The sequence below is a fragment of the Lepidochelys kempii genome, chromosome 20, assembly GCF_965140285.1.
Source record: "Lepidochelys kempii isolate rLepKem1 chromosome 20, rLepKem1.hap1, whole genome shotgun sequence".
NCBI classification, from domain to species: domain Eukaryota; kingdom Metazoa; phylum Chordata; order Testudines; family Cheloniidae; genus Lepidochelys; species Lepidochelys kempii.
The window spans coordinates 15,071,727-15,098,635 of record NC_136399.1 but is presented as its reverse complement, the minus strand read 5'-3'; the positions used below and the strand labels follow the sequence as shown (position 1 = coordinate 15,098,635).

The 26,909-nt window shown below is 44.9% G+C and overlaps 1 protein-coding gene across 3 annotated transcripts; it reads left to right on the top strand.

Annotated features, from left to right (window-relative positions):
• LOC144929047 (gametocyte-specific factor 1-like) lies at positions 1–26,701 on the top strand. 3 transcript variants are annotated; one of them, XM_078849596.1, is made up of 8 exons: positions 1–19; positions 834–942; positions 6,974–7,074; positions 10,245–10,371; positions 11,974–12,060; positions 12,521–12,581; positions 17,878–17,972; positions 24,106–26,700. In XM_078849596.1, the coding sequence occupies exons 2-8, from the start codon at positions 921–923 to the stop codon at positions 24,117–24,119; spliced, it is 507 nt and encodes a 168-aa protein (XP_078705722.1). In that variant the 5' UTR covers positions 1–19; positions 834–920; the 3' UTR covers positions 24,120–26,700. The 3 variants fall into 3 exon arrangements, 2 of the variants coding, with proteins under 2 accessions (XP_078705722.1, XP_078705723.1); XR_013634846.1 differs by lacking the exons at positions 1–19; positions 24,106–26,700 and adding an exon at positions 17,267–17,433 and having other exon boundaries at positions 52–942; positions 17,878–17,963; XM_078849597.1 differs by lacking the exons at positions 1–19; positions 11,974–12,060 and having other exon boundaries at positions 52–942; positions 24,106–26,701.
• The last annotated feature ends 208 nt before the right edge of the window (positions 26,702–26,909 follow it).

Genomic DNA, 26,909 nt, shown 5'->3' with positions numbered 1-26,909 from the left:
ACAGATCATGAGCCACAAGGTAGGTGTAAAAGTGTTGACCTCTCAGGCAGGTGTAGGGGCTCAGGATGGAGTATTACTTTAAGTGTGTATAAGAAAAGATAGCTGAGCTCCCCAAATACATGGCTTAATTTTTCTTGGGAACTGGTTCTTTGAATCCTCTTAAATGTATTGGGAAAAGAGGATGTTTCAGACAAAAATCTGTGGATTTTAGCATCTTGGAGGAAACCTTTTCTCTGTGGAGCACAAGAATACGTGGTTCCCGGTACCCTACATTATACGTGGGCCCCCAAGAATAAGCTTGTATCCTATGCATGTACAGCGTAGATATAAAGTCTACCACTTGCTGTAGTGCAGTTGATCTTTGACACTTAATAGCTGTGATGAATAAATTGAAATGACTTTAAAGTTATTTCCAGTGCCTGGAAGTTGAAGCTAGAAAAACGCAGAATGGAAATAAGGTTTATTTTTAACAGTGAGGATAATTAACCATTGGAAAAATTACTAACTGTTGTAGATTCTCCATCAAATTTTAGAAAGACATCCAATTTTGATTTCAAAAAGATCTGCTCTAGGTCAAATGGGAATTAATTCATGGCAGTCCTATGCCTTGTGTTCTACAGAAGGTCAGCCTAGATCAGTAGTTTTCAACTTTTTTTCATTTGAGGACTCCTAAAAAATTTTGAATGGAGGTGCAGGACCCCTTTGGAAATCCTTGACATAATCTGTGGACCCCCAGGGGTCTGCAGGTGACAGGTTAAAAACCACTCCTAGATTATCATAATTGTCTCTTCTGGCCTTAGAAATCTGTGAAGCTCCTCATTTTTCGTCTGTAGGGTTGATATTTTTAGGAGGAGAGTGACACTCAGAGACTGGCTCAAAGAGTCCTCCAACAAAGCTTCAGTTCTTTCAGCAGCAGTAAAATGGATTTAGAAGGCAACTCTGGTAAGTGTTTCTTTGCTGGCTTCTAATATTCATGCAGGGAACTGGACTAGATGACCTCTCGAGGTCCCTTCCAGTCCTACAATTCTATATTTCTATTCATGTATCCTGCAAAGATACAGTGAGAGACAGCTTAGATCTTTGCAAGTATGAAAATATCTTAAACTTGGTGAAAGGAGGAAGTAGAGTAACTTTCCGCTATAGGCATTAAGTTTGGTGAATATATGCTTCTGTGTATTAGAGCAGCAGTTCACAACTTCTTTCATTCTGGGACCCAAAACCAGGTGCAGTGGTGGTCTTGCAATTCAAAACCACACAAAGTTTAGAGGCAATAAAGGATAATGTGGGTCAATATCACAGCAAGAAACAATACCTAGGTTTTTCAAGGTGGGTGTGAGACTGGCTGGGTAATATGTAGTTGTTGGGTCCGGGACTGGGTGTTCTGAGACAAATGCTTCTAGGCAGTGTATTGGGTGCAGATACTCTACATCATGACCCAACCTTTGTGAACCAGGAAGGCTGGAGTGGGGGCATAAATGCAGCTATGTGTGATTTGTTTTATTTATTTAGTGTATGCAATCCGGACAAGTCGCAGCGTTCTTATCACTGATGTTCAAGGCATGAAGACCACCAGGAAGTTGCCATTTTGCAGTCCTCCACAGTGTGCATCATGGTTTGTGGGTTCCCACATTGACCTAGTGGACTATGTCCCCCAGCTGCAGCATGTCTGTGGTCTGGAGAAATGGAGGATCCAACTAGCAGATCAAATTTGCTTTGTGGGGTACAAACTGGTTATAAAGCTACAGTCATGTCTTGTGCAGCCAGGGCCTAAATCAATTTCCTGGGGATCATCCCAGTGAAGTGACTGTTCTTATTAAGGCCCTGTCCTTGCCATAATTCATAATTGACTTTATTACCAGTGGCTGGCTCCAAAATGCGTTTTGCTACAGACGCAACATGATTAATATCCTGTTAGTACTAGGGCTGTCAAGCAATTAAAAAATGTAATCGCGCACTTAAAAATAATAAAATACCATTTAAACATTTGTGGATGTTTTCTACATTTTCAAATATATTTATTTCAATTACAACACAGAATACAAAGTGTACAGTGCTCACTTATATTTCTTTTTTATGACAAATATTTATGCTCTACAAAAAAACCAAAGAAATAGTGTTTTTCACTTGACCTAATACAAGTAATATAGTGCAATCTCTTTACCATGAAAGTTGAACTCGCAAATATAGAATTATGTACAAAAAAAATTGCATTCTCAAACAAAACAATGTAAAACTTTAGAGCCTACAAGTACACTCAGTCTTACTTCTTGTTCAGCCAATTGCTAAGACAAACAAGTTTGTTTACATTTGCAGGAGATAATGTGTCCATGCTGATGAGTTCTGCTCAATAACGATCCAAAGCAGTGTGGCCCAGCACATGTTCACTTTCATCATCTGAGTTAGATGCCACCAGCAGAAGTTTGCTTTTCTCTTTTGGTGGTTTAGATCTGTAGTTTCAACATTGGAGTATTGCTCTTTTAAGACTTCTGAAAGCATGCTCCACACCTCGTCCCTCTCAGATTTTGGAAGGTACTTCAGATTCTTAAACCTTGGGTCGAGTACTGGAGCTATCTTTAGAAATCTCAGATTGGTACCTTCTTTGTGTTTGGTCAGATCTGCAGTGAAAGTGTTCTTAAAATGAACAACCTGTGCTGGGTCATCATCCGCGACTGCTATAACAGGAAATCTGTGGCAGCGTGCGGTGAAACAGTGCAGGGGGCGCACCGCTCTCCCCCAAGGAGTTCAGTCACACATTATTTAACCCATTATTTTTTTTAACAAGTGTCATCCGCATGGAAGCACGTCCTCTGGAACAGTGGCCGAGGCAGGAAGGGGCATACGAATGTTCAGCATCTCTGGCATGTAAATACCTTGCAATGCCGGCTACAAAAGTGCCATACAAACGCCTGTTCTCACTTTCAAGTGACATTGTGAATAAGTAGTGGGCAGCATATCTCCCATAAATGTCAACAGACTTGTTTCTCTCCGTGATTGACTGAACAAGAAGTAGGAGTGAGTAGACTTGTAAGGTCTAAAGTTTTACATTGGTTTGTTTTTGGGTGCAGTTATGTAACAAAAAAATCTATATTTGTAAGTTGCACTTTCACGATAAAGAGATTGCACTTCAGTACTTGTATGAAGTGAATTGAAAAATGGGATTTCTTTTGTTTATCATTTTTACAGTGCAAATATTTGTAATAGAATAGAGTGAGCACTGTACATTTTGTATTCTGTGTTGTAATTGAAATCAATATATTTGAAAATGTAGAAAACATCTGAAAATGTTTAATACACACACACAATAGAATACCAATTGAAATGTAACTGTGTGATTCATTTTTTTAATAATTTTTTTTGAGTTAATCGCGTGAGTTAACTGTAATTAATCGACAGCCCTAATTAGTACCATGGTCAGGTAAGGGTGCTGCCCTCTCCATGGTGTTGGTTTGATGCATTGAGGACTTTTTTCCACCCTATAGTAGTTCATGGATGCACGGGCTTGGTGCTCTGGAACCATTGAATGAAGTTCAGGGCTTGTCTCCGCTTCCGCTTAAGTTGTTGTCACTTATGTCTGTCACGGATATGAAAAAGCCACCCCCCTGAGCTGTCCACACCAGCACTAAGTCAGTGGGAAACACTCTCATTCTGTCATAGCTTCCACCTTTCCCTGAGGTAGAGTAATTATGCTGACAGGAAAGCGCTCTCTGGTCTTCATAGTGCATTTACACTACTGCCCTACCTTAGCGCAGCTGCAGTGAGTCTGGTGAAGACTAGCCCCCAGACCAGTGGGGCCCCTCTTGCAGTGTGACTACCCCTTGGGACACACTCGCACTAGGACAAGCCTCCTGGGCTTCAGCTCAGAGCATTCAGCATCCCTGTCGTACGCCATAAGCTCCCTGCAGTGAGCCACCTGAATAGGACACCTGGGGAAACCTTACATGCCCTCCAAAGGGGCCATGCACCCCCGACTTCAGCAGTCAGGAGTGACTCTCAGCCAGCGGTGTAAAACAGAAGGGTTTATTAGTCGTTTGGAACACAGCATAGAGCAGAATCTTGTTAGCACAGAAAGCAGGAAGTTACAGTAAAGTTCAACTTGAGCAGACCCAGAGCCATGGGTCTCTCCTCCTGAGTCCCAAACCAGGAGTCTGACCAGCCTCCAGCAGTCCACCTGCAGTCACACCCAGTTGCCCCTCCTCCATCTTGTATGCTGTTCCTCAGGCAAACCGGTCACCTGGCCTCCACCTCCCTTTGTTCTCCAATTCCTCCAACTGGCTCTTGCAGAGGATGGGGCCCGGCAATCAGTTGCCAGGATACAACTATTGTCTGGGCCCAGGGAGCTAGACGGCACTTGTACCTTCCCTCTCAGGGTATCTGCAAAGGTCACACACCCTTATCCCACCACCTAGATACTTGTGCAACACATAGGGGAAACTGAGGCGCGCACAGTATTCATGCAAACACTAGGACATTTTCCACTTCGTCACAAGTAGCCATTTGTCCTAAGTACCTGTGTCAGTCTTTCTCAATGGCCTGTCTCTCAGATCTCCCTGACACTGTTTAGAAAGGCTGCAAGCTTTGGATTCACCAAGGGCAAGTGATACCTGACCAACCTGATTGCCTTCCATGATGAGATAACTGGTTCTGTAGATATGGGGAAAGCAGTGCATGTGATATATCTTGACTTTAGCAAAACTTTTGATACGGTCTCCCACAGTATTGTTGCCAGCAAGTTAAAGTAGTGTGGATTGGATGAATGGACTATAAGGTGGATAGAAAGCTGGCTAGATTGTCGGGCTCAACGGGTAGTGATCAATGGCTCCATGTCTAGTTGGCAGCTGGTATCAAGCGGAGTGCCCCAGGGGTCAGTCCTGGGGCTGGTTTTGTTCAACATCTTTATTAATGGTCTGGATGATGGGATTAATTGCACCCTCAGCAAGTTTGCAGATGACACTAAACTGGGAGGAGAAGTAGATACGCTGGAAGGTAGGGAAGGGTCCAGAGTGACCTAGACAAATTGGAGGATTGGGCCAAAAGAAATCTGATAAGGTTCAACAAGGACAAGTGCAGAGTTCTGCACTTAGGAAGGAAGGAAGGAAGGAAATCCCATGCACTGCTACAGTGCATGGGAAGGACCTGAGGATTACAGTGGATGAGAAGCTGGATAGGAGTCAGCAGTGTGCCCTTGTTGCCAAGAAGGCCAATGGTATATTGGGCTGTATTAGTAGGAGCATTGCCAGCAGATCTAGAGAAGTGGTTATTCCCCTCCATTTGGCACTGGTGAGGCCACACCTGGAGTGTTGCGTCCAGTTTTGGTCCCCCACTACAGAAGGGATGTGGACAAATTGGAGGGAGTCCAGCGGAGGGCAACGAAAATTATTAAGGAGCTGGGGCACATGACTTACAAGGAGAGGCTGGGGGAACTGGGGTTATTTAGTCTGCAGAAGTGAAGAGTGAGGGGGAATTTGATAGCAGCCTTTAACTACCTGAAGGGGGGTTCCAAAGAGGATAGAGCAAGGCTGTTTCAGTGGTGGCAGATGACAGAACAAGAAGCAATGGTCTCAAGTTGCAGTTGGGGGAGGTCTAGGTTGGATATTAGGAAACACTATTTCACTAGGAGGGTGGTGAAGCACTGGAATGGGTTACCTAGGGAGATGGTGGAAACTCCATCCTTAGAGGTTTTTAAGACCCGGCTTGACAAAGCCTTGGCTTGGATGATTTAGTTGGTGTTGGTGTTGCTTTGAGCAGGGGGTTGGACTAGATGACCTCCTGAGGTCCCTTCCAACCCTGATATTCTATGATTCTCAGCTGGTCCCTGGTATCAAAAAGGTTGAAAAACACTGATTTATGTAATGAATCTGGCCCATCCTCCTTACTTCCAGCTATCTAGAAAACCTCCCACTGTCCGTTGGTCCATGTTCCTTTCTGTGCATGCCCTCTGTACACTGATACAAACGTGTATAAATAGCATGGAAGGTGTGAGGGGAGACACATTTGTGATGGCAAGAAAGCTGCTGCACGGACACAAACTGAATCCTGAAGAAGAGGTCTATGAATGCTTGAAAGCTTGTGTGTCTCACTATCAGAAGTTGGTCCTCCCCTACCTTGTCCCTTCTGTGTAACTGTTAAGTGATTAAGGTGATTCGTGCCTGTCTCTGGGTCATAGTATGGACTAGGAGGGAACGCTTTCAAAAAGTGCCTGTGACTTAGCCCCTCACTATGTTCAGTGAGTGTTGGGCTCTTAAGCACCTGCCAACCTCTGCACTTTACAGGGCCAAGTGCACTGTACTGCAAATTGCATTCCTTAACTCCAGACATGTTTGTTTGAGTTTGATTTTTTTCCTTTTCCAGCAGAGATGGCCTTGGAGTATGAAGGTAAATGCAAAAGGATTTACTTCAGAATGCCGTGCTTCTGCCAATCCTTAGCATGTCACTGCTGTACAACTAACTAATTTGGTAGCTTCAAGGGTTTTTATAGTAATGTTTATTTCCAGCTCACTGTTCTGCATAAGTATAGTCATTCATATGTACTGGCCACTCTGCACTACTGATTGCGCTTTCATAGAATATCAGGGTTGGAAGGGACCTCAGGAGGTCATCTAGTCCAACCCCCTGCTCAAAGCAGGACCAATCCCCAATTTTTGCCCCAGATCCCTAAATGGCCCCCTCAAGGATTGAACTCACAACCCTGGGTTTAGCAGGCCAGTGCTCAAACCACTGAGCTATCCCTCCTCAATTTTTAATTTAATATTCCACTCACCCAAAATCCGAAGTGAATTTGGTTGGGTACACACAGTGAGTGCCAACTTAGCAGTTTTGCATTTTTGTCTCGGCTATTAAAAATTGATGGCTTAACCCCGTTAGAGGGCAGCTCCAGTAGCTAGTATGTTTCCACTCTTGTTAATTGTGTTGATGATGAACTTAGATCTTGTTTTACAGAATGTTTTCTTTTGTCTTTTTATTCCTTCTCTTCCAGTTGATGCTTTGGATCCAGAGAGGTTAATACAATGTCCCTATGATAAATATCATCAAATCAGGGCCTGTCGGTTTCCCTATCATCTTATAAAGTGCAGGAAGGTAGGATGGGATGTTAAGGTCTCTAATGCACTTGGGAAATCATATTTTTGTAAATGCTAATGCATGGTGAGCTCAGTACGCTGTGCTGCCTTTTGCTAGAAGGATGCATTCACTTGCTATTAGGCTGGAAGAAGCCGTCTTTATTTCATATTTATATCGCTCATCCATTTACCACTTCGTAAAAGCATCCCGTTCATATTTAGTAATGCCCTTCAGATCAGTGCATTTACCCTGAAGAAAGGCGAAACAGGTTCTTCAGAATACCTAGCTCAGTGATGGGATCCTATTCTCTTCCAACAGTTCACTCATGGGACCAGGGTATTTACTTCCCAATACAGGCCATGGAGCAAATGCAGCCAGTGTTATACGGATGCCTTCTGGCTGGCCAAAGCAGAAGCGATCTGATGTTGCAGTTAAATCTTTACTTTGCAATCAGAGCAGGAGAGCTGCTAAGCCATCTTTTTTTTATATTGCTAATAACTCTATTCAGTGTACATCTGTCTGCAAGTCCCTCTTCTCAGTCTTCTATCCTGGGCGAGAATGCTGTATATTTAAGAGGAGAATCTGCTCCTTTCTTTTGTCCTCTCAGTCTAGTATCTTATTTTAAGCTCTCCAGTGCTAGTGTATATTAGTTGTACAGGTATAAGCACACTTATATCGGTATAACTGCATCCACGTGTTAAGATGATGTCCTGGTATGATTGTATTGGTTAGGAATCACACCCCTAGCCAACATCGCTATAGTGATAGAAAAGCCATGCAGAGCAAGCCTGAGCAGTGGGTTCGTCCTCTTTGTATTCTTGCTCTTTTCTAAGGGTAAAGGCTCTTCATTAAGTGGGGGACAGTAGTGCTCTTCTATGTCCACACTAGTTTACCTGTACTGGCAAAATGCTCCCAATATAGACGTGGCCTCAGCTGGAACATTGAGTAACTTCCCTCCTGTTTCAGAAGGGTTAAATTAACTGCAAAGACTTAAGCTCTAGCGCAGGCAGAGACTTATCATAGAATATCGGGGTTGGAAGGGACCTCAGGAGGTCATTTAGTCCAACCCCCTGCTCAAAGCAGGACCAATCCCCAACTAAATCATCCCAGCCAGGGCTTTGTCAAGCCTGACCTTAAAAACCTCTAAGGAAGGAGATTCCACCACCTCCCTAGGTAACCCATTCCAGGGCTTCACCACCCTCCTAGTGACAAAGTTTTTCCTAATATCCAACCTAAACCTCCCCCACTGCAACTTGAGACCATTACTCCTCGTTCTGTCATCTGGTACCACTGAGAACAGTCTAGATCCATCCTCTTTGGAACCCCCTTTCAGGTAGTTGAAAGCAGCTATCAAATCCCCCCCCTCTTCCTTCTCTTCCACAGACTAAACAATCCCTGTTCCCTCAGTTTCTCCTCATAAGTCATGTGTTCCAGTCCCCTCATCATTCTTGTTGCCCTCTGCTGGACGTTTTCCAATTTTTTCACATCCTTCTTGTAGAGTGGGGCCCAAAACTGGACACAGTACTCCAGATGAGGCCTCACCAATGTCGAGTAGAGGGGAACGAACACGTCCCTAGCTCTGCTGGCAATGCCCCTACTTACAAATCCCAAAATGCCATTGGCCTTCTTGGCAACAAGGGCACACTGTTGACTCATATCCAGCTTCTTGTCCACTGTCACCCCTAGGTCCTTTTCTGCAGAACTGCTGCCGAGCCATTCGGTCCCTAGTCTGGGGACTAGGTGCATGGGATTCTTCTGTCCTAAGTGCAGGACTCTGCACTTGTCCTTGTTGAACCTCATCAGATTTCTTTTGGCCCAATGCTCCAACTTGTCTAGGTCCCTCTGTATCCTATCCCTGCCCTCCAGCGTATCTACCACTCCTCCCAGTTTAGTGTCATCTGCAAACTTTCTGAGTGTGCAATCCACACCATCCTCCAGATCATTAATGAAGATACTGAACAAAACCAGCCCCAGGACCGACCCTTGGGGCACTCCACTTGATACTGGCTGCCAACTAGACATAGAGTCATTGATCGCTACCCGTTGAGCCCGACAATCTAACCAGCTTTCTATCCACCTTATAGTTCATTCATCCAGCCCATACTTCTTTAACTTGCTGGCAAGAATACTGTGGGAGACCATGTCAAAAGCTTTGCTAAAGACAAGGAATAACATGTCCACTGCTTTCCCTTCATCCACAGAACCAGTTATCTCGTCATAGAAGGCAATTAGATTAGTCAGGCATGACTTGCCCTTGGTGAATCCATGCTGACTGTTCCTGATCACTTTCCTCTCCTCTAAGTGCTTCAGAATTGATTCCTTGAGGACCTGCTCCATGATTTTTCCAGGGACTGAGGTGAGGCTGACTGGCCTGTAGTTCCCAGGATCCTCCTTCTTCCCTTTTTTAAAGATGGGCACTACATTAGCCTTTTTCCAGTCGTCTGGGGCCTCCCCCGATCGCCATGAGTTTTCAAAGAGAATGGCCAATGGCTCTGCAGTCATATCCGCCAACTCCTTCAGCATTCTCGGATGCAGCATATCCAGCCCCATGGACTTGTGCTCGCCCAGCTTTTCTAAATAGTCCCGAACCACTTCTTTCTCCACAGAGGGCTGGTCACCTCCTCCACATGCTGTGCTGCCCAGTGCAGTAGTCTGGGAGCTGACCTTGTTCGTGAAGACAGAGGCAAAAAAAGTACATTAGCTTTTTCCACATCCTCTGTCACTAGGTTGCCTCCATCATTCACACTTTCCTGGATTTTCTTCTTGTTCTCTAGTTTGTCTCTTACTTAATTTAAAAATAAAGTGGCTGAATTATTTAGGGTTTCAAAGCACTTACTCCCCATGTAGGGTTTTTAGGGCAATTTCATCTGTGCACTGAACCATGCCAGTGATGACACTGCAACAGTTTCACTGTGCTTCTTCTGGGGCTGATCTTCAATCAGATAAATGCAGGGCGTAGTTTAAATGTGAAAATAAACAAACATAGGCTGTATCATAAAGGATGCATATGCTTTGCTGTTTTTCCACTGCTTTTGTGCTCAGGACCTGAACTAAGTTTGACTTTCCTTGTTTTAATTTTTTCAACCTATTTCAGGATGCAGATTGCACAAACCCTTCACTAGTGATTAGAAAACACAAGGGTTTGGATGAATTCAGTGAGATAGCACATGCTTTTTCTGTTTCTCTAGAACCACCCTGAAATTGCAAAGCAGCTAGCCACATGCCCCTTTAATGCCCGCCATCAGGTTCCCAGAGCTGAGATCAGCCGTCATATATCAAGCTGTGATGACAAAAGCTTCATTGAGGAGCACATTGGTGAGAAAATATTAGACTCCTTCGGCTCTGTAAACTCACTTTGGGAACTCTTGGGCTAATGGAGTTCTAACGTAACTTCTGCTGTTAATGTTAGATTGTTTTAATGCTCTATTATTCCATAAGCAACCCTTTACCTGTAAAAAGAAAAGGAGTACTTGAGGCACCTTAGAGACTAACCAATTTATTTGAGCATGAGCTTTCGTGAGCTACAGCTCACTTCATCGGATGCATCCGATGAAGTGAGCTGTAGCTCACGAAAGCTCATGCTCAAATAAATTGGTTAGTCTCTATGGTGCCACAAGTACTCCTTTTCTTTTTGCGAATACAGACTAACACGGCTGTTACTCTGAAACCTTTAGCTGTAGTGCTTCATGATCCTGAAGCAGCAGGAGTCCTTGAAGGCTTGAGTTTCATTCATTCTGTGTCCATGCAAATTCTCCTAAGCATCTGAGAGGCAACTGGCTTGTATTACATGTGTTATCTGCCAGAGATTTTAGCATTAAAATGGGAACTGTGCATTATGCCATAAACTGTGTGTGTTGAATGAGATCTAGTTGGGAATCTGGATGGCTTAGAGAGGAAAGATAGTGGCCATGAGAGGGGTGGGTCTCCAGTGCAGATCTGATCTGATAGTGACCAAAAATCTTTATAGCCTGTCTAGTGGCATATGTGAAATAAATTGGTCTCAGTCCAGTTCTTAATGGACAAGTGTCTAGATCATAACAATCCTCACTTCTGTTACATCCTTCTTGACTATCTTAGCAGAAAAGCCATGACTGAGCCAGGGAGGCTAAATAACTTTCCCAACAGGAGTTGGGTTCCTCCAGTTCAGAGTGGGGCAAGTTGGGGAGGGGACTATGGAGAAGCTTCCCTACCACTGCCCATGCTGTCTGCTCTGTGATGAGGAGTTCACTATCCAGGTCTGTCAGCCCAGCACCTAAATCACTTGGTTATGTGGGTCATGTTCCAGTTCTTCCCCCCACTGATATATCTATATGGCTATCACTACACTGGAAAACGTACCTATTCTCTGGCAAATGTAGAGTTGTACTGAAGATAGCAATGATGTGCGTGTTAATGTAGACAGGGCTTAGAGCATGACAGTAGTGAAAAAACCCTGAGAAGATTTTTGTGACATGACAGTAGAAACACACCTGAACCCTCTCCCAATTCGTATGTTGGAGCAGCTGCACCATTGCTGAAAAATGTGTGCAGAATTGTTTAGCTTTAGAAAAGGCCTAAAACAGGCATTGGCAAATGGGGGCCACATCCACCCTGCCAGATCATTTGATTTGGCTTGCCAAACATTCGGTGTTGTACAAACCTTTCTGAGTTAGACAATATATAGCCTCTTAAGGTATGGCCCACCAAAGGGTTCTCATGGATTTTGTATCCCTTTGCTACCTTCAAGATGCCCATCCCTGGCCTCAAGAGTTTTGCTCCTAAGACTAGGGGAGTACCTGATCAGCTTCCAGTGTATGCTGCTCCTCTCCAAGGCCTAGAGCTATTCTACAGCCAGGTCAAAAAATGATTAATGTACCTAAAATAGGATTTTATTTTATCCAAAAAGATTTTCTCACTAAGACTCTTCTTTGCTTTAAGTGAGTCAGTCAAATAACTGCCAGGGAGAGAAGATGAACATTGTCAGCATGTGGCAGCCACCCCCATGTGACGAAGATTGGGATAGAGGTAAGGACGTAGGTTGATGACACGGGCTGTCAGCGCCTGCTATTCCCTTCTTCTTGTCCCCAAAGAAGTCACATGGACTAGGAGAGAGAGGTCCCATAGATTCTTCTGCACAGATCATGTGTTGGGACACCCAATTATACTGTCTCTGAACAAATGAAGTTCTCCTGCTTCACAGGCTCTTCCACATGCCTTCTATTCTCTACAAAACTTCTGTTGTTTTCCATATAGTCTGTTGCACCATCTGTGCTTTGATGAAAATGGAAATTGATGATAACCTTTACACTTTATATTTGTCAGTTAAATGTCTGCTTTGCTGTCACTTATGCCAAGCCTTAAAAAATTCTCATTCCGTTTTGTAAACCTAGCAGCGTCTCTGCCATATTTCTTATTTGATGTTGCTATGACGCTTGCAGAAGTTACTCGGTACTGAGCCACAATGATGTCTATTTCCTTTTGGCAGATCTACAGGAGCAATCAAATTCTGCTTTCGTTTGGGGCACGTTCAGTAGTGGCGTAAACAGGTAGCAAAAGGTGTATTTCTTGTGACAGTGCTTTCCATAAAAGATGTGCTTTCAAACTACTTTGAACTCATGCTGCTGTGTTGTTGGGAAGATGCAATTTACTTTATGAATTCTATTTTTGGGGTGATGGTGGGGGCGTTCCCACTGGCATGACTCAACATTCCTGTGCCCCTGGGTCAATGTTTCCTGTCTCCTTTTAGTGGCAGATCCATAGGAGAGTATAAGAACATACTGTTGCTACCAGATAATGGTTACTCCTCTAGTTCTACTGTAGTACTATTAGTGCGGATGGTCCTGGGTTCAATCCCCACTGGTTCTGTATTTGTTGCGGGGGTTATTAAACACTAAACTGTTCTGCTGGGCTTGATAGAAATGCAGACTGATGTCAGCTGTTAAGCAATTTAGGCTTAAACTTCTGACAGCTAATCTAATCTCTCATGACCTGAGTCAGAAATAATCATTTTGTTGTTTGTGTAATCACAATGCAGGATTGGAAAATGAAGCATAATGTGTCTGGTCATTATCTCTGTCTCACCCCTGAACACCCAAATCATTGTACTGTGCCTTACCTCTCTAATCAGAGGTCATCAACATATGAACTTCTACAGCCTGTAACAGTGACATAGAATTGTAGGACTGAAGGGACCTCGAAGTCCTCTAGTCCAGTCCCATGCACTCATGGCAGGACTAAGTATTATCTAGACCAGTGGTTTTCAAACTGCGGGTCGTGACCCAGAACTGGGTTGTGGAATGAAAGGCACTGGGCCGCGGCGGCTCTCATCAGCACTGCTGACCGGGCTGTTAAAAGTCCCGTCGGTGGTGCTGCCCAGCTAAGGCAGGCTAGTCCCTAGCTGTTCCGACACTGCACTGTGCCCTGGCAGCGGCCAGCAGCAGGTCCAGCTCCTAGGTGGGGGGTGAGCCCCAGGGCTCCATGCGCTGCCCCCGCCCCGAGCACCGGCTCTGCACTCCCATTGGCCAGTTCCCGGCCAGTGGGAGCTGGGTGGGGCAATGCCTGTGGGCGAGAGCCATGCGGAGCTGCTTGCACCCCTGCGCCTAGGAGCCGGACATGCTGCTGGCCGCTTCCGGGGTGCAGCGTTGTCCGCAGTGCCAGGAAAGGCAGGAAGCCTGCCTCTGCACCCCAGCTGCACCGCTGACCAGGAGCCTCCCTAAGTAACACCACACCCCTGTCCCAGCTCTGAACCCCCCAAACCCAGAGCCCGCTCCTGCAGCCCCAGCCCAGAGCCCTGACCCCCTCCCACACTCTGAGCCCCTCATTTCTGGCCGCAGCCCACACCCCAGACTCCTCATCCCCAGCTCCTTTGGATCGCGGGCATCAACAGTTTTTTTCAACTGGGTCACCAGAAAAAGAGTTTGAAAACCACTGATCTAGACCATCCCTCACAGATGTCTGTCTAACCTACTCTTAAAAATCTCCAGTGATGGAGATTCTGCAACCTCCCTAAGCAATTTATTCCAGTGCTCAACCACTTGGACAAAAGGAAAAACTTCCTGTCAAACCTAAACCGCCCTTGCTGAAATTTAAGCCCATTGTTTCTTGTCCTATTCTCAGTGGTTAAAGAGAACAGTTTTTCTCCCTTTTCCTTGTAGCAACCTTTTATCTACTTGAAAACCATTATGTCCCTCCTCAGTCTTCTCTTCTCCAGGCTAAACAAACCCAATTTTTTTCAATCTTCCCCCATAGGTCATGTTTTTTAGATCTTTAATCAGTTTTGTTGCTCTTCTCTGAACTTCCTTCAATTTGTCCACATCTTTCCTGAAATGTGGCACCAATCATTGGACACAATACTCCAGATGACATTTAATCAGCATGGACTAGAGCAGTAGAATTACTTCTCGCGTCTTGCTTACAACACTCCTGCTAATGCATCTCAGAATGATGTTGACTCCTATTTAGCTTGTGATCCAGTATGACCCTCAGATCCTTTTCTTCAGTACTCCGTCCTAGGCAGTCATTTCCCATTTTGTATGTGTGCAACTGATAGTGGAGTACTCTGAATTTGTTCTTATTGAATTTCATCCTGTGATGGCTTCCCCCAGGGGTGCCACCTGGGACTGGGGTTCCACTGAGCCCACTGACTCACCAGCCTGGGCTCCCTCTCAGCACTGTGCTGCTGTGACAGGCTATAGACTGCTCCTGGACCTACACTCCCAGCAGCATTCACACAGACAGGGACACACCCAGCTGCAGTTTCATGCAGGCTTTGGACAGCCACTGCATGATCCAGCAATAGAGAGGCTACAGCCAAAATAACCCCCAGTCTGGGACCCCAGAGCTGTACCATCCCGCCCTGATCAAAACCCCAATCAGTATGAATTTATTACCCAGTTCGCCATTCCCTCAGTGTGGAGAGGACAATGCATACTTGTGTTAACCAGGCTGAGATTTCCCCCCAGACACTTTGGTCACAGGCATACCAGTTTAGATAAAGCAAAAAAGTTTAACTACAAAAGAGAGATTATAAGTGATAGAAAACAGACCAAAGCAGATTACCTAGTAAATAAACAGAACTGCAAACTGTAAGCCGAAAATACTAGAAAGATTGGATATGAATTAACAAATTCTCACCCTGGTTGATGATACAGTCAGGCTTGCAGATTCTTAAGGGACAAGCTGCATTTGTTTTGCAGCTTGGGATCTCCTACCCTAAGCTTCTAAGACTTTTTCTTTTAGAGCTTCTCTCTGTTGAGTTGTGGGGAAGTGAAGAACAACCAACAATGTCACTCCTTGCCTTATATAGCTTTTTCATATGGCAGGAGCTCTGTTTCAAACTTCAGAGTAACAGCCGTGTTAGTCTGTATTCACAAAAAGAAAAGGAGTACTTGTGGCACCTTTAGAGACTAACCAATTTATTTGAGCATGAGCTTTCGTGAGCTACAGCTCACTTCATCGGATGCATACCGTGGAAACTGCAGCAGACTTTATATACACACAGAGAATATGAAACAATACCTCCTCCCACCCCACTGTCCTGCTGGTAATAGCTTATCTAAAGTGATCATCAGGTTGGGCCATTTCCTAGCATGAGCTTTTGTGAGCTACAGCTCACTTCATCGGATGTGTGGGGGGGTGGAGGGTGAGAAAACCTGGATTTGTGCTGGAAATGGCCCAACCTGATGATCACTTTAGATAAGCTATTACCAGCAGGACAGTGGGGTGGGAGGAGGTATTGTTTCATATTAGAATCATAGAATCATAGAATATCAGGGTTGGAAGGGACCCCAGAAGGTCATCTAGTCCAACCCCCTGCTCGAAGCAGGACCAATTCCCAGTTAAATCATCCCAGCCAGGGCTTTGTCAAGCCTGACCTTAAAAACCTCTAAGGAAGGAGATTCTACCACCTCCCTAGGTAACGCATTCCACTGTTTCACCACCCTCTTAGTGAAAAAGTTTTTCCTAATATCCAATCTAAACCTCCCCCACTGCAACTTGAGACCATTACTCCTCGTTCTGTCATCTGCTACCATTGAGAACAGTCTAGAGCCATTATATTCTCTGTGTGTATATAAAGTCTACTGCAGTTTCCACGGTATGCATCCGATGAAGTGAGCTGTAGCTCACGAAAGCTCATGCTCAGATAAATTGGTTAGTCTCTAAGGTGCCACAAGTACTCCTTTTCTGTTTCAAACTTGGTTCCCAGACCAGTTTGTGGAAAAATTCAGGTACCCCAAATGGAGTCCAGAAGCATGGTCTGGTCACATGCCCTTGCAGAGTCATAGCAGCCATAACTTACAGACTGGCCTTCCACAGGAAGGCTAAGCTATTCCACAGCCCATTGTCTTTGTTGATGAGCCATTAGCACTGTTTGGCTTCTTCATTGTTGAACCTGAAAGGCTGGCTGTGGGTGTTTTCCAGAGTAAGCCCCTTTGAAATACAGATACCTAGTCAATATTCATAACTTCAGATACAAAAATGATACATGCATACAAATAGGATAATCATATTCAGCAAATCATAATTTTTCCAATGACACCTTACATGACGAACTTGTACAAAACATCATAATTATGCCATAATCATCCTAATAATAATACTATGATGACTATGGAGTGTTGCACATCCTATTTACTTCAGACCATTTCTCCAGTTTGTCCAGATCATTTTGAATTTTAATCCGGTCCCCCAAAGTACTTGTAACCCTTGCAGCTTGGTATTGTCTGCAAACTTTATAAATGTGCTCTCTATGCCATTATCTAAATTGCTGATGAAGATACTGAACAGAACTGGACCCAGAACTGATCCCTGTGGGACCCCACTCAGTATGCCCTTCCAGCTTGACTGTGAGCCACCTACTCTCTGGGAACGATTTTCCAAACAGTTATTCACCCACCTTGGAGGAGCTCCATCTAGGTTGTATTTCCCTAGTTTGTTTATGAGGAGGTCATGCGAGACCATATCAAAAGCCTTATTAAACTTAAGATACACCACATCTACCATTACCCTCCCCCATCCACAAGGCTTGTTACACTGTCAAAGAAAGCTATTAGGTTGGTTTTGCCACGATTTGTTCTTGACAAATCCATGCTGACTGTTCCTTATCGCCTTATTATTTTCTAGGATTCAGCAATTTGATTGCTTAATTATTTGCTCCATTATCTTCTCGGGTACTGATGTTAAGCTGACTGGTCTGTAATTCCTCAGGTTGTCCTTATTCCCCTTTTTATAGATTCGGCGCTATATTTGCCTCTTTTCTAGTCCTCTGGAATCTCCTGTCTTCCATGTCTTTTCAAAGATAATTGCTTATGGCTCAGATATCTCCTCAGTCAGCACCTTGAATATTTTAGGATGTATTTCATCAGGCCCTGCTGACTTGAAGACATCTAACTTGTCTAAGTAATTTTTAACTTTTTCTTTCCCTATTTTAGCCTCTGATCCTATCTCATTTTCACTGGCATTCACTGTTAGACGTCTGCATGAAGTCTGCATGTATAGAGATGACTAGGGCATGTGTGCTGAGATGCCATTTACAGTTGAGGGCAGTGCAATACTGATAATCAAGCTTTAACTCTGGTTTTTCTTGCTGTCTTTGGCTTATTTCTTTCTTGTCTGGATGACTGATTCTGGGGATTTTAGTCAAAGTAGATGGCATCAACATGTTGTACACTTTTCTCTAGCCTTTGTGAGGAGAAGTAACTGTTCTGATTGCATGAAGGTTTGTTTAAATTAACATACTCTGTTGTCTTCAGTTTTAGAAGAATACTTGAATATTTATAGTAAAAGGTACTTGGCTAAAAGAAGTACACATGTGTAGGATAATTCGTATTTGATCTCTTTCAGCCCTGGGTCCAGCGTAGTAATGGAACAAAAGAGTAACCTAATGTCAGGCATGAGAGCACCCAAGTCCTTGCCGTATAGCCTATCCTGGAAAAGCAGTAAGTACAACGGCTGGAGGTCTCCTCATGCTGTAAGATGGGACCTACATGTTAGCTCAAAGTGGAACGGGATAACTTTTCTCTGTATTTTTATTCCGTGTGTCAGCATTCTCCTCCATAAACTGAAATGCTTTTATTACCACCATCAGCAAGTGGAGATGGAGAGCTCTGTAACACAATCCTCCCTAGAAGCAGCTGCATTTCTGTAGTGGATGGAGTGTCTTCTGTATCCAGGTTTTATTTTGCTGTAGGTGGTATTGTGTCAAAGGTTGTCAGGCTCCATGTATTGCCCCCATTACTGTAGCATCTGACATTTAACTTATTCACCGCTATTGGTTGAACAAAAGTCGAGGCTTACAAACAGTTCTGAGTCTGGCACAGTGGAGCTCAGCACAGTTGTAGCTCTTCGGGTATAGCTGCTACTGAAGTCAGTGGAAGCTGTACACGTGTGTAGCAGCTGTAGCATTTGGTTTGGTTTTGCAAAACTTGATTGAAAACTCAGAGCTAGGGTGTGTCTATCCAGGAAAACCTACCAGTATTACTTCCAAGGGGATGTAATCTAAACTAAAAAGGCCATTGTTTGGAATAAGTGTTCATGTCGGAAGTCACCCACATAGTGGTGTAGTAATGTGTATTCCTGAGGGAATTCTGCACTAAAAATTAAACATTCTGCACACAATATTTTTAAAATTCTGTATATTTTATTTGTCAAAATAATAATATAATCACACCAGTTTCAATTATTTTGGGATCTTATTTCAAAATACCTGTCAGCCAGTATGTCTGTAACAATACAGACAGCAAAAAAGATTCCCCCAGGAGTAGAGAGTCAAAGAAACTCCTACAACAACCCAGTTCCTGTTTCTCTGTTATGCTTTTGTTGGGCACCTGTCTGAGTGTGTCACACACATCAGCTGGGCCCATCTTGGGAGAAATCTCTGTCCCTCCAGTCTTAGACATCCACACCCCCTACCCTCCCAGAGTCCAGCTGTGGGGCACCCCCTTAGTCCCCCAGACACCTGCACCCCCTACCACCCAGAACCCAGGGATCCAGAGGGAGAAACAGCCTGATGCTGGGTCCCAGGCTTGTACAGAGTTTCCTGCATGCCAGTTCCTTCCTTCAGGACCTGCTGGGAACTGCACCTGCATGGAAAAGTCCAGCTCCCCCTCCCCCTGGCAGTGTCATGTATTTGCAAGCTGGAGAGCCAGGCTCTGCTAGGTCCCGCATCTGCTACTGACAGCCAGCAGCTTTGCAGCACTAATTCTGCTCTGGGGTGGGGGGGGGAATGAAATTATGTGCAAATTCTGCACTGTGTTGTGGCACAAAATTCCCCCTGGAATAAATGTTGGTAAATTTCCCCTATATACAAGCCTGGGTCTGTTCCCAATGGTGTCTATGGATGAGTCTATTGTAGTTGTTGGGGAGTGTGGGCTCAAGACTTGGCATTTTCTCAGTCATCTGAGTCCATCCCTGATGAGCTGAAATGGCTCTTATCCCTCCCAAAGTCAGATCCTGAGCTTCAGCTCCATGCCTTACTCTGAATGCCCTGTCTCAGCCCTTTGCTGCATGGCTGCCGTGATTTCCTGTCCACCACATGTCCTGCTAGTGGAGGGGACGAGGATCTCCAAACCGCAGATGTCAGGCTGTGGGGACTGGAAACGGCTCAGAAAAGGAAGCAAAAATTACCCAGGGTCTGGAATGGCTTCCATACAAGGAGAAAAGGAGTACTTGTGGCACCTTAGAGACTAACCAATTTATTTGAGCATGAGCTTTCGTGAGCTACAGCTCACTTCATCGGATGCATACCGTGGAAACTGCAGAAGACATTATATACACACAGAGACCATGAAACAATACCTCCTCCCACCCCACTGTCCTGCTGGTAATAGCTTATCTAAAGTGATCATCAAGTCGGGCCATTTCCAGCACAAATCCAGGTTTTCTCACCCTCTGCCCCCCCACATACAAACTCACTCTCCTGCTGGTAATAGCCCATCCAAAGTGACCACTCTCTTCACAATGTGTATGATAATCAAGGTGGGCCATTTCCTGCACAAATCCAGGTTCTCTCACCCCCTCACCCCCCTCCAAAAACCACACACACACAAACTCACTCTCCTGCTGGTAATAGCTTATCCAAAGTGACCACTCTCCCTACAATGTGCATGATAATCAAGGTGGGCCATTTACAGCACAAATCCAGGCTTTCTCATCCCCCCCTCCCCCGGAAACACACACACACACAAACTCACTCTCCTGCTGGCAATAGCTCATCCAAACTGACCACTCTCTAAGTTTAAATCCAAGTTTAACCAGAACGTCTGGGGGGCGGGGGGTAGGAAAAAACAGGGGGAAATAGGCTACCTTACAAGGAGAGACTAAAGAGATGACTAAGCGGGATGTGATAGAGGCCTATAAAATCATGATTGTTGTAGAAAAAGTGAATAGAGAAGCATTATTTACCATTTCACACAATACAAAAACCAGGCGGTCACCTGATCAAATGAATAGGCAGTAGGTTTAATACAAACAAAAGGAAGTACTTTTTCGCACCGTGCGCAACTAACCTGTGGAACTCATTGACATGGGATGTTGTGGTGACCAAAAGTGTAACTGGGCTTAAGCAAGAATTGGATAAGTTCATGGAGGATAGCTCCATCAACAGCTATTAGCCAAGATGATAAGGGATGTTACCCCATGCTTTAGGTGACTCTAAATCTGTAACTGCTAGAAGCTGGGAGTGGAAGAGAGGGGTGAATCACTCCATAATTGCTCTGTTGTGTTTACTCCCCTTGAAGCTCTGGTAGGGGCCACTGTTGGAGACAGGATACTGAGCAAGATGGAATATGATCTGACCTAGTATTGCAGCTCTTATGAGCTCTTGCCACATATGACTCTTCACAAGGTTTTGTTCTTTAAAAACTGATTCAGTTGCCCAGTGTCCCAAGAGCCCGATTCCCAAAGCATTGAGTTCAGGGTATCTATTATTAAACAGCCTGGTGGTATTCCATGCCATTTGGATCTTAGGGAGGGAGTTTCATGTATTTACACTATACTTAATTGAAAATCTTTTACCCCTTAAACAGCAACAAGCATTAACTGGAAGGAGGTGTGACCCATTGAGCGCTTTTCTTGGTCCCCTTGTCAAACTGTAGCTGTGACGGACTGGCCATAAAGCTGCCCTGTTCCGGGGATGCCTGTGGCTTGAAAGAAAGCAAGATTTTGCAAGAGAATTCCTTTGAAGTAGCCATTAGTTTAAACATTAGGGAGGATTATGGTCTTTTACTTCTGAGTATATGACAGAGTTTCTGTAATCTGAGCATCTGTTCCCAGTGTGAGCCCCACTTGCTACAGAGACTGTCTCCTTGATCTTGGGCAAGTTACTTAAGCTCCCCGTGCCTCAGTTTCCCCATCTACAGAATGGAGGGATAGTAATTTTAAGGTCAGGCTTGACAAAGCCCTGGCTGGGATGATTTAATTGGGGATGGGTCCTGCTTTTGAGCAGGGGGTTGGACTAGATGACCTCCTGAGGTCCCTTCCAACCCTGAGATTCTATGATAATACTTACCCTGCAAGTTAAGTATTACTAGTTATCTGAGAAGATAAACATGCAACTTATAAAGCATCCTCAGATGAAAGGTGATGGAGAAGCACAAAATAGCATTATTACGGTTTACACTTTGGGTAGGAATTTGCCAGTTTAAAAAAAAAAGGCCTCCACTTTTGCAGGAGATCCCCATTGAAATACACATGCTACTTGACGCCTGCTGTAAATTGCCAGGCGAAAGCGTGAATGAACTGAGAATGCAGCATCATGGACACAGTTATTTGCAGTGCAAAACACACTCCACATAAATGGGGGCTTGGTATGAAGCTTATTTCTGTAGTTTATTTTTATCACTGTATTTTGAGCTAGTAGGTCAGGATTCATGTAACTGTAACTCTGAGGTGCTGAGTGATGAATACGTTCCAAAAGCATAACGTCTAATAGTCTGGTTGTAATCTGATTTAAGAAAAATCTGAAAATTGTAACACAGTATGCTAATCGACTCCTTCTTTGCACCAAGCAGGATATTTTTTTTTTTTTACCCTTTAAGTGCAGTTCTCCTGTCAAAAGCAGCCTTACATAAAACACATGGGCGGGGGAACAAGAGAGAGGTGATTAATTCCCAAGTTTTCCTCAGGTGTTAGGCCAGAAAATTCATGACGATATTATTTATATCGTTGTTACAACCAGGATCTCATGGTGCTAAGGGCTGTACAAACAGAGAACAAAAAGACAGTCCCTTCCCCAAAGAGCTTAGAATCCAAGTAAGAATCTGAAAGTCATGCTGGCTTGTGCATTGCCAAGAATTAGAGATGCTGCAGCTGGAACTCAGTTTGACTAATCTGGCTATACACAAGCCAGCTCTCCCTCTCAGCTTTGCTGGCTTTGCAGGGCTAGCAGAAGTAGTTTGGTCAGTAAAGTAAGCAGAAAGATAATAAACAAATGCACATAAGTGGCAGGTCAGAGTAAAGGGAACTGTCTAATATCCTCGCTTTTCAAGCCAGAACTAAACTTTAAAAATGTTCCAGTACTTAGAGCAGCAGTGAAGCTTGCATTTTGCCTTCAAAACACCTCTTTTGGACTCCTTTTTAAGCAGACCTGTTAGGTACAACCAGATGCTTAATCACCTCCCATGATTAAAAAGCCAGGCAGCCCAGGATATTGTACCAATTTCACAATAAAATCTGCTGGGTGCATGTGTCTAGGGAGTACAGGGTGCGTTGTCGGCAGCCCTCTGCTTTTTTTTATGCTGAGGTGCATGGATGGGAAATTGGTACTTTGAAAAATGATTGCTCATCAGCTTTTGCTACGGTCATCACTATGGGCTGGCTCGCTGTGGTATGGAATAGTCGACCATTTCCAGATGCTGGACAGTAGGTGTCCTGATTTCAGGTGGAGAGTCCACATGAATCATTGGAGAGGTACTGGAACATTTCACAGACAAAACCTGCAATCAGTCTTGTCACTGTATGGGCAGGCCACCTTGAAATTGTGTGCACCTGTATCTGATTAGATTTTCTAGTACATTAATCTTGTGAGATGAGGTTTTCTAAGGAGGATACTTGGGTGAAAGGGGGAATGGCTTAGCTCAGTGCCTGAAGGTCACAGCATTGATAAACACACACTGGAGATGAGTTCAGATGTGTCTGTGTACATTTGGATTGGTTGAGAGTGAGCTAAAGCAGAACGACTTACTCCAAGTGTGTGGTAAGGACCCTTAGCGTGCCCAAATAGAGCAGCTGGTGATATAAAGCTTTAGCCAGCTTTCTAGCCAAGGTGTGGTGAGGATCCAGTCTAGCAGGGCTTCCTGGAGACCTACAGAACATACCTGTGCTTCATATTTGATCTTTCTTAATGAACATTGCACTATGGGCTGATGCACGGGATCAGCCTTGTTCTGCTGGGTTGGCTCCCAAAGTCACAGCAGTAAGGACGGTTGCTTGGTTTTCATTCCACTGAAGGTGTTGGAGCTCCAGCCAGACAGGCTGGGTCTATTTTTGGGAAGGAACTAATGCTGAGCTCTGGGCTCAGGTTGGGCACTAGTCCTGATCTTGCATGAGCACAGCCAAAGGGGCAGGAATAACAGCATCCCACCATACATTGGGACTCTATATAGAGCAGTGAGACACCTGCTTCCCCCAGTTAAGGAGCTTTTCCTGCATGTTGCTTGTAAACAGAGAACGGTTTGTCTAATAAACTCCCCCCCTCTCTGTGTATATGAAAGGGCCCCATAGCCCGTATCCAGGCCTCCAGTCCCATTCCCCTACTCCCTGGTATGCTGACCAAGGAGCAAAACGCTAGCTCCCCTGTGCTCGTACAGGTGTTGCTTGTGCTCTGGGGGTGGTAGCATGAGGAGTGCTGCGTCGCTGCTTTGGGGAGACCGCAAACTGCCTGGCTGTGAGCACGAGTGTGGAAGAACAGTCCAAGTGTCTGCGTTTCAACACAGTGATTGACTTTGCTGAGGGGGTAGCTTGTGGACCTAGACTGAGTCCAAAGCAGCTTGTCTGATGCTTACAACTGGGGGATGATGTTAGAGCTGCTGTTGTTGATTATCTAAAATCTCTTGCTTTTTCATCTAATTGCAGGAGCCGGTAACTGAAGACCAGAGAAGAGGCTGCTATTGAGTGCTCATCATCTGTTTCCTTTAGAAATGTGAGGTGCTGGTTAGGAGACTCAGACTTATAAATTCCCTCTGTGTTGGCTAAGCACTCGCAGCCCTAACCTTCCTGCAGAACTGTCCTTCATGTATCGACTGCTGTCCCGAAATTATCCCGACCAAGGTAATTAGACAGAATGCTGTTAACCCTTGATATCAGAGATCAGACCCTCAAAAACTAACTCCACACACGCTGATGCCAAGGAGCTAGCAGAGTTCAAACTGTCTGGATCAGCATGCTCTACAAGTTACCTCCTGCAGGGGGTTTGCGTAAATCATTGCTCAAGCCCTGCATGTCTTTGGATTTAAATGTGTTGCAGCTGTTTACCACTGCATGGTGCTGATGGTACGTCCCTCTCATAGGGATTGCTGTGCCAGGTCAGACCATTGGTCCATGTGAGCCCACACTGGGGGTAAGCTCTCGGTGGTACATCTCTCCCCGATGGGGAGTTAGGCACCTGAATGTTTGGTTCCCTCTGTTTCCCTCCAGAGACCTTGAATGTGTTTGTGTGTCCCAGGGTCAGATCAGCTGCAGCTCTAAGGCCTGCCTGTTATGCGCACCCACCTAGATGTGAAAAAGGAGCTGCCATTCAGACTGTAGATGGTGCATGGGGGAGTCAAAACAAAAAGTCTTTAAAACAAAATATTCTCATTGCTGTTTAGATTAGGCCTAAAAGTTCATCTGTAAGGGAGCTGGGATGGGGGATTCTGCTGAAAAGTGGCTGCCTTATCAATAAAACAGTTGCACTGTGCCCTCCCACCGTGGCAGCCCTAACACCACACTTCTCATATGTGATGCCCAGTGCATGCTGCTGCTTGAGCACCTCTGGCCTGGTGCCCCTCTCTAGTCTCGCTCAGACTCTCTTGGGCTGTGGGGACTTGCAAATGATTTTTGTACTCCGTCACAGGGAGTGCCATTTAGTTCTGAGCAGGGGCATGTGTGGGTGTCCTTGTGCTTCATGGAGAAGGTGAGGGAACGTTAATTGTTGTAAGGACAGGGCTGGGGTGGCAGGAACGTTACGCATCCTGGAACATCCCCCCAGTCTAACACCTGGTGTCACGTGATCTGGATAACATTAAAGCGTGAGACTATCCAGCCAGATCCTGGTCTGTAGCTCTGTCCCATCTGTGTCTGTCCAGCAGAGCAAAGGGAACAGAGGGCAGTCAGGAATTTCCCTGACATCAAGCTGGCATAACGAGTTTCATGCTACCTGCTCCCTTCTCCTGGGGCAGAGAAGTGCTGGAGTGGGCCTCCCTAAAGCATCAGACACTCCAGCCATTCTTGGCCCAAAGAGCAGTCTTGGGAGAACTGTGGTAGTCAGCATAGTTTCAAGTAGTCCTTAGCTTACATTAATTACACTGGAAGATATTTTTATCCCCGGCTGGCTCCAGCATCTGCATGTCAGCCAGACATAGGATCTGGCCATCACATTCTAGTCAAACCTGTCTTGTCCTGTTCCCCTCCACCACACAAAAGAGAAGATTTGATATTCTGAGTAAAGAGCAAAGGCCCCTCCTTGCTCTTAGCCTAGCATCACTGCTTGATCCTGTACAGGAAGAATAATCCTGCGCTTGACATCCGCTTGTCACCGTGGAAACAACTATAGGGCTGGCCCTTTGAGGGAGTGAAGTGTGTTTGGTCAGAAGGCAAGTGTAGCAAAATCCGTTTTTGCCACCTTGCCATTCTGACAAGAAATAAATATGTGCTCTGGTTAGTGAGCTCTTCATACACCCATTGTTACATCCACGAGATACTCTCTTGGGAGGGATTTCAGTGTTCCACTCCTGGCATTGTGGTTTAGTAGGTCCCACTTGCAAACCCGATGAGAGAAATGTCTAAAAACTTGTGATAACGGGTAAGTAGCACCTTCCCCTCCATTTGCAGCAGCTCTGTTATAAAACTTGTTACGTAGTTTTTTTAAGTCTTTGCAACTTGAACATATTTCTCTTGAGGGCAGAGTTAAGTAGTCAACTTCTTAGCAGCAAAACAAACTCTACATCTTTAGTTTGGCCATTAAAACTAGTCTGTGAAGATCCCAGTGTATGCAGAATAACTCTCCCTAACAATTGTACATAGTGGCAGCATGTCACTAACCTCCGCACTCCAGATTGGCGCAGTCTGCAGCGCCTCCAGAGAATACATTCTGCGTGTGCTGTTAGGTCAGCATGTTCACCTCCAGAGGACAGATGTCATGGGACTTCTTTGAGGCTAGCTATTCTGATGCATTGCCTCAAAGATTTGTGGAGGCAGGAAGGTGCACAGACCTCAGACACTGAGCGTGCCCATCAGCACCAGGGCAGGAATTGAAACAGCGTTGCGTGGAGCTACCTCTCGGATTTCCCAAAGGGCTTGGTGTTGGTCTTCAAGCTTGTCTACAGTGGGAAAGTTATTGAAATAGCTGTTCCGGATTAACTCCCTGTGTGGACATTTACTGCTGAATAAGAGTATCGTTTTCTAATTTAGTTTAAAACTCAATCCACCTCCAAAGTGGATTAAGCTAAATAAGAAAAAGGCACTCGTATTCTAGAAAAAAGAAAAGGAGGACTTGTGGCACCTTAGAGACTAACCAATTTATTAGAGCATAAGCTTTCGTGAGCTACAGCTCACTTCTTCAGATGCATATCGTGGAAACTGCAGCAGGCAGTTTAAAGTATAAAGTATAAAGCCTGCTGCAGTTTCCACGATATGCATCTGAAGAAGTGAGCTGTAGCTCACGAAAGCTTATGCTCTAA

Bases quoted from the DNA above. Each gene is read 5' to 3' on its own strand.
- LOC144929047 (XM_078849596.1), top strand. From the start codon at position 921: ATGGATTTAGAAGGCAACTCTG. The intron at 7,075-10,244 runs GTAGGATGGGAT...CTGTTTCTCTAG, and splicing joins ATCTTATAAAGTGCAGGAAG to AACCACCCTGAAATTGCAAA. The intron at 12,582-17,877 runs GTAGCAAAAGGT...GATCTCTTTCAG, and splicing joins TTCAGTAGTGGCGTAAACAG to CCCTGGGTCCAGCGTAGTAA.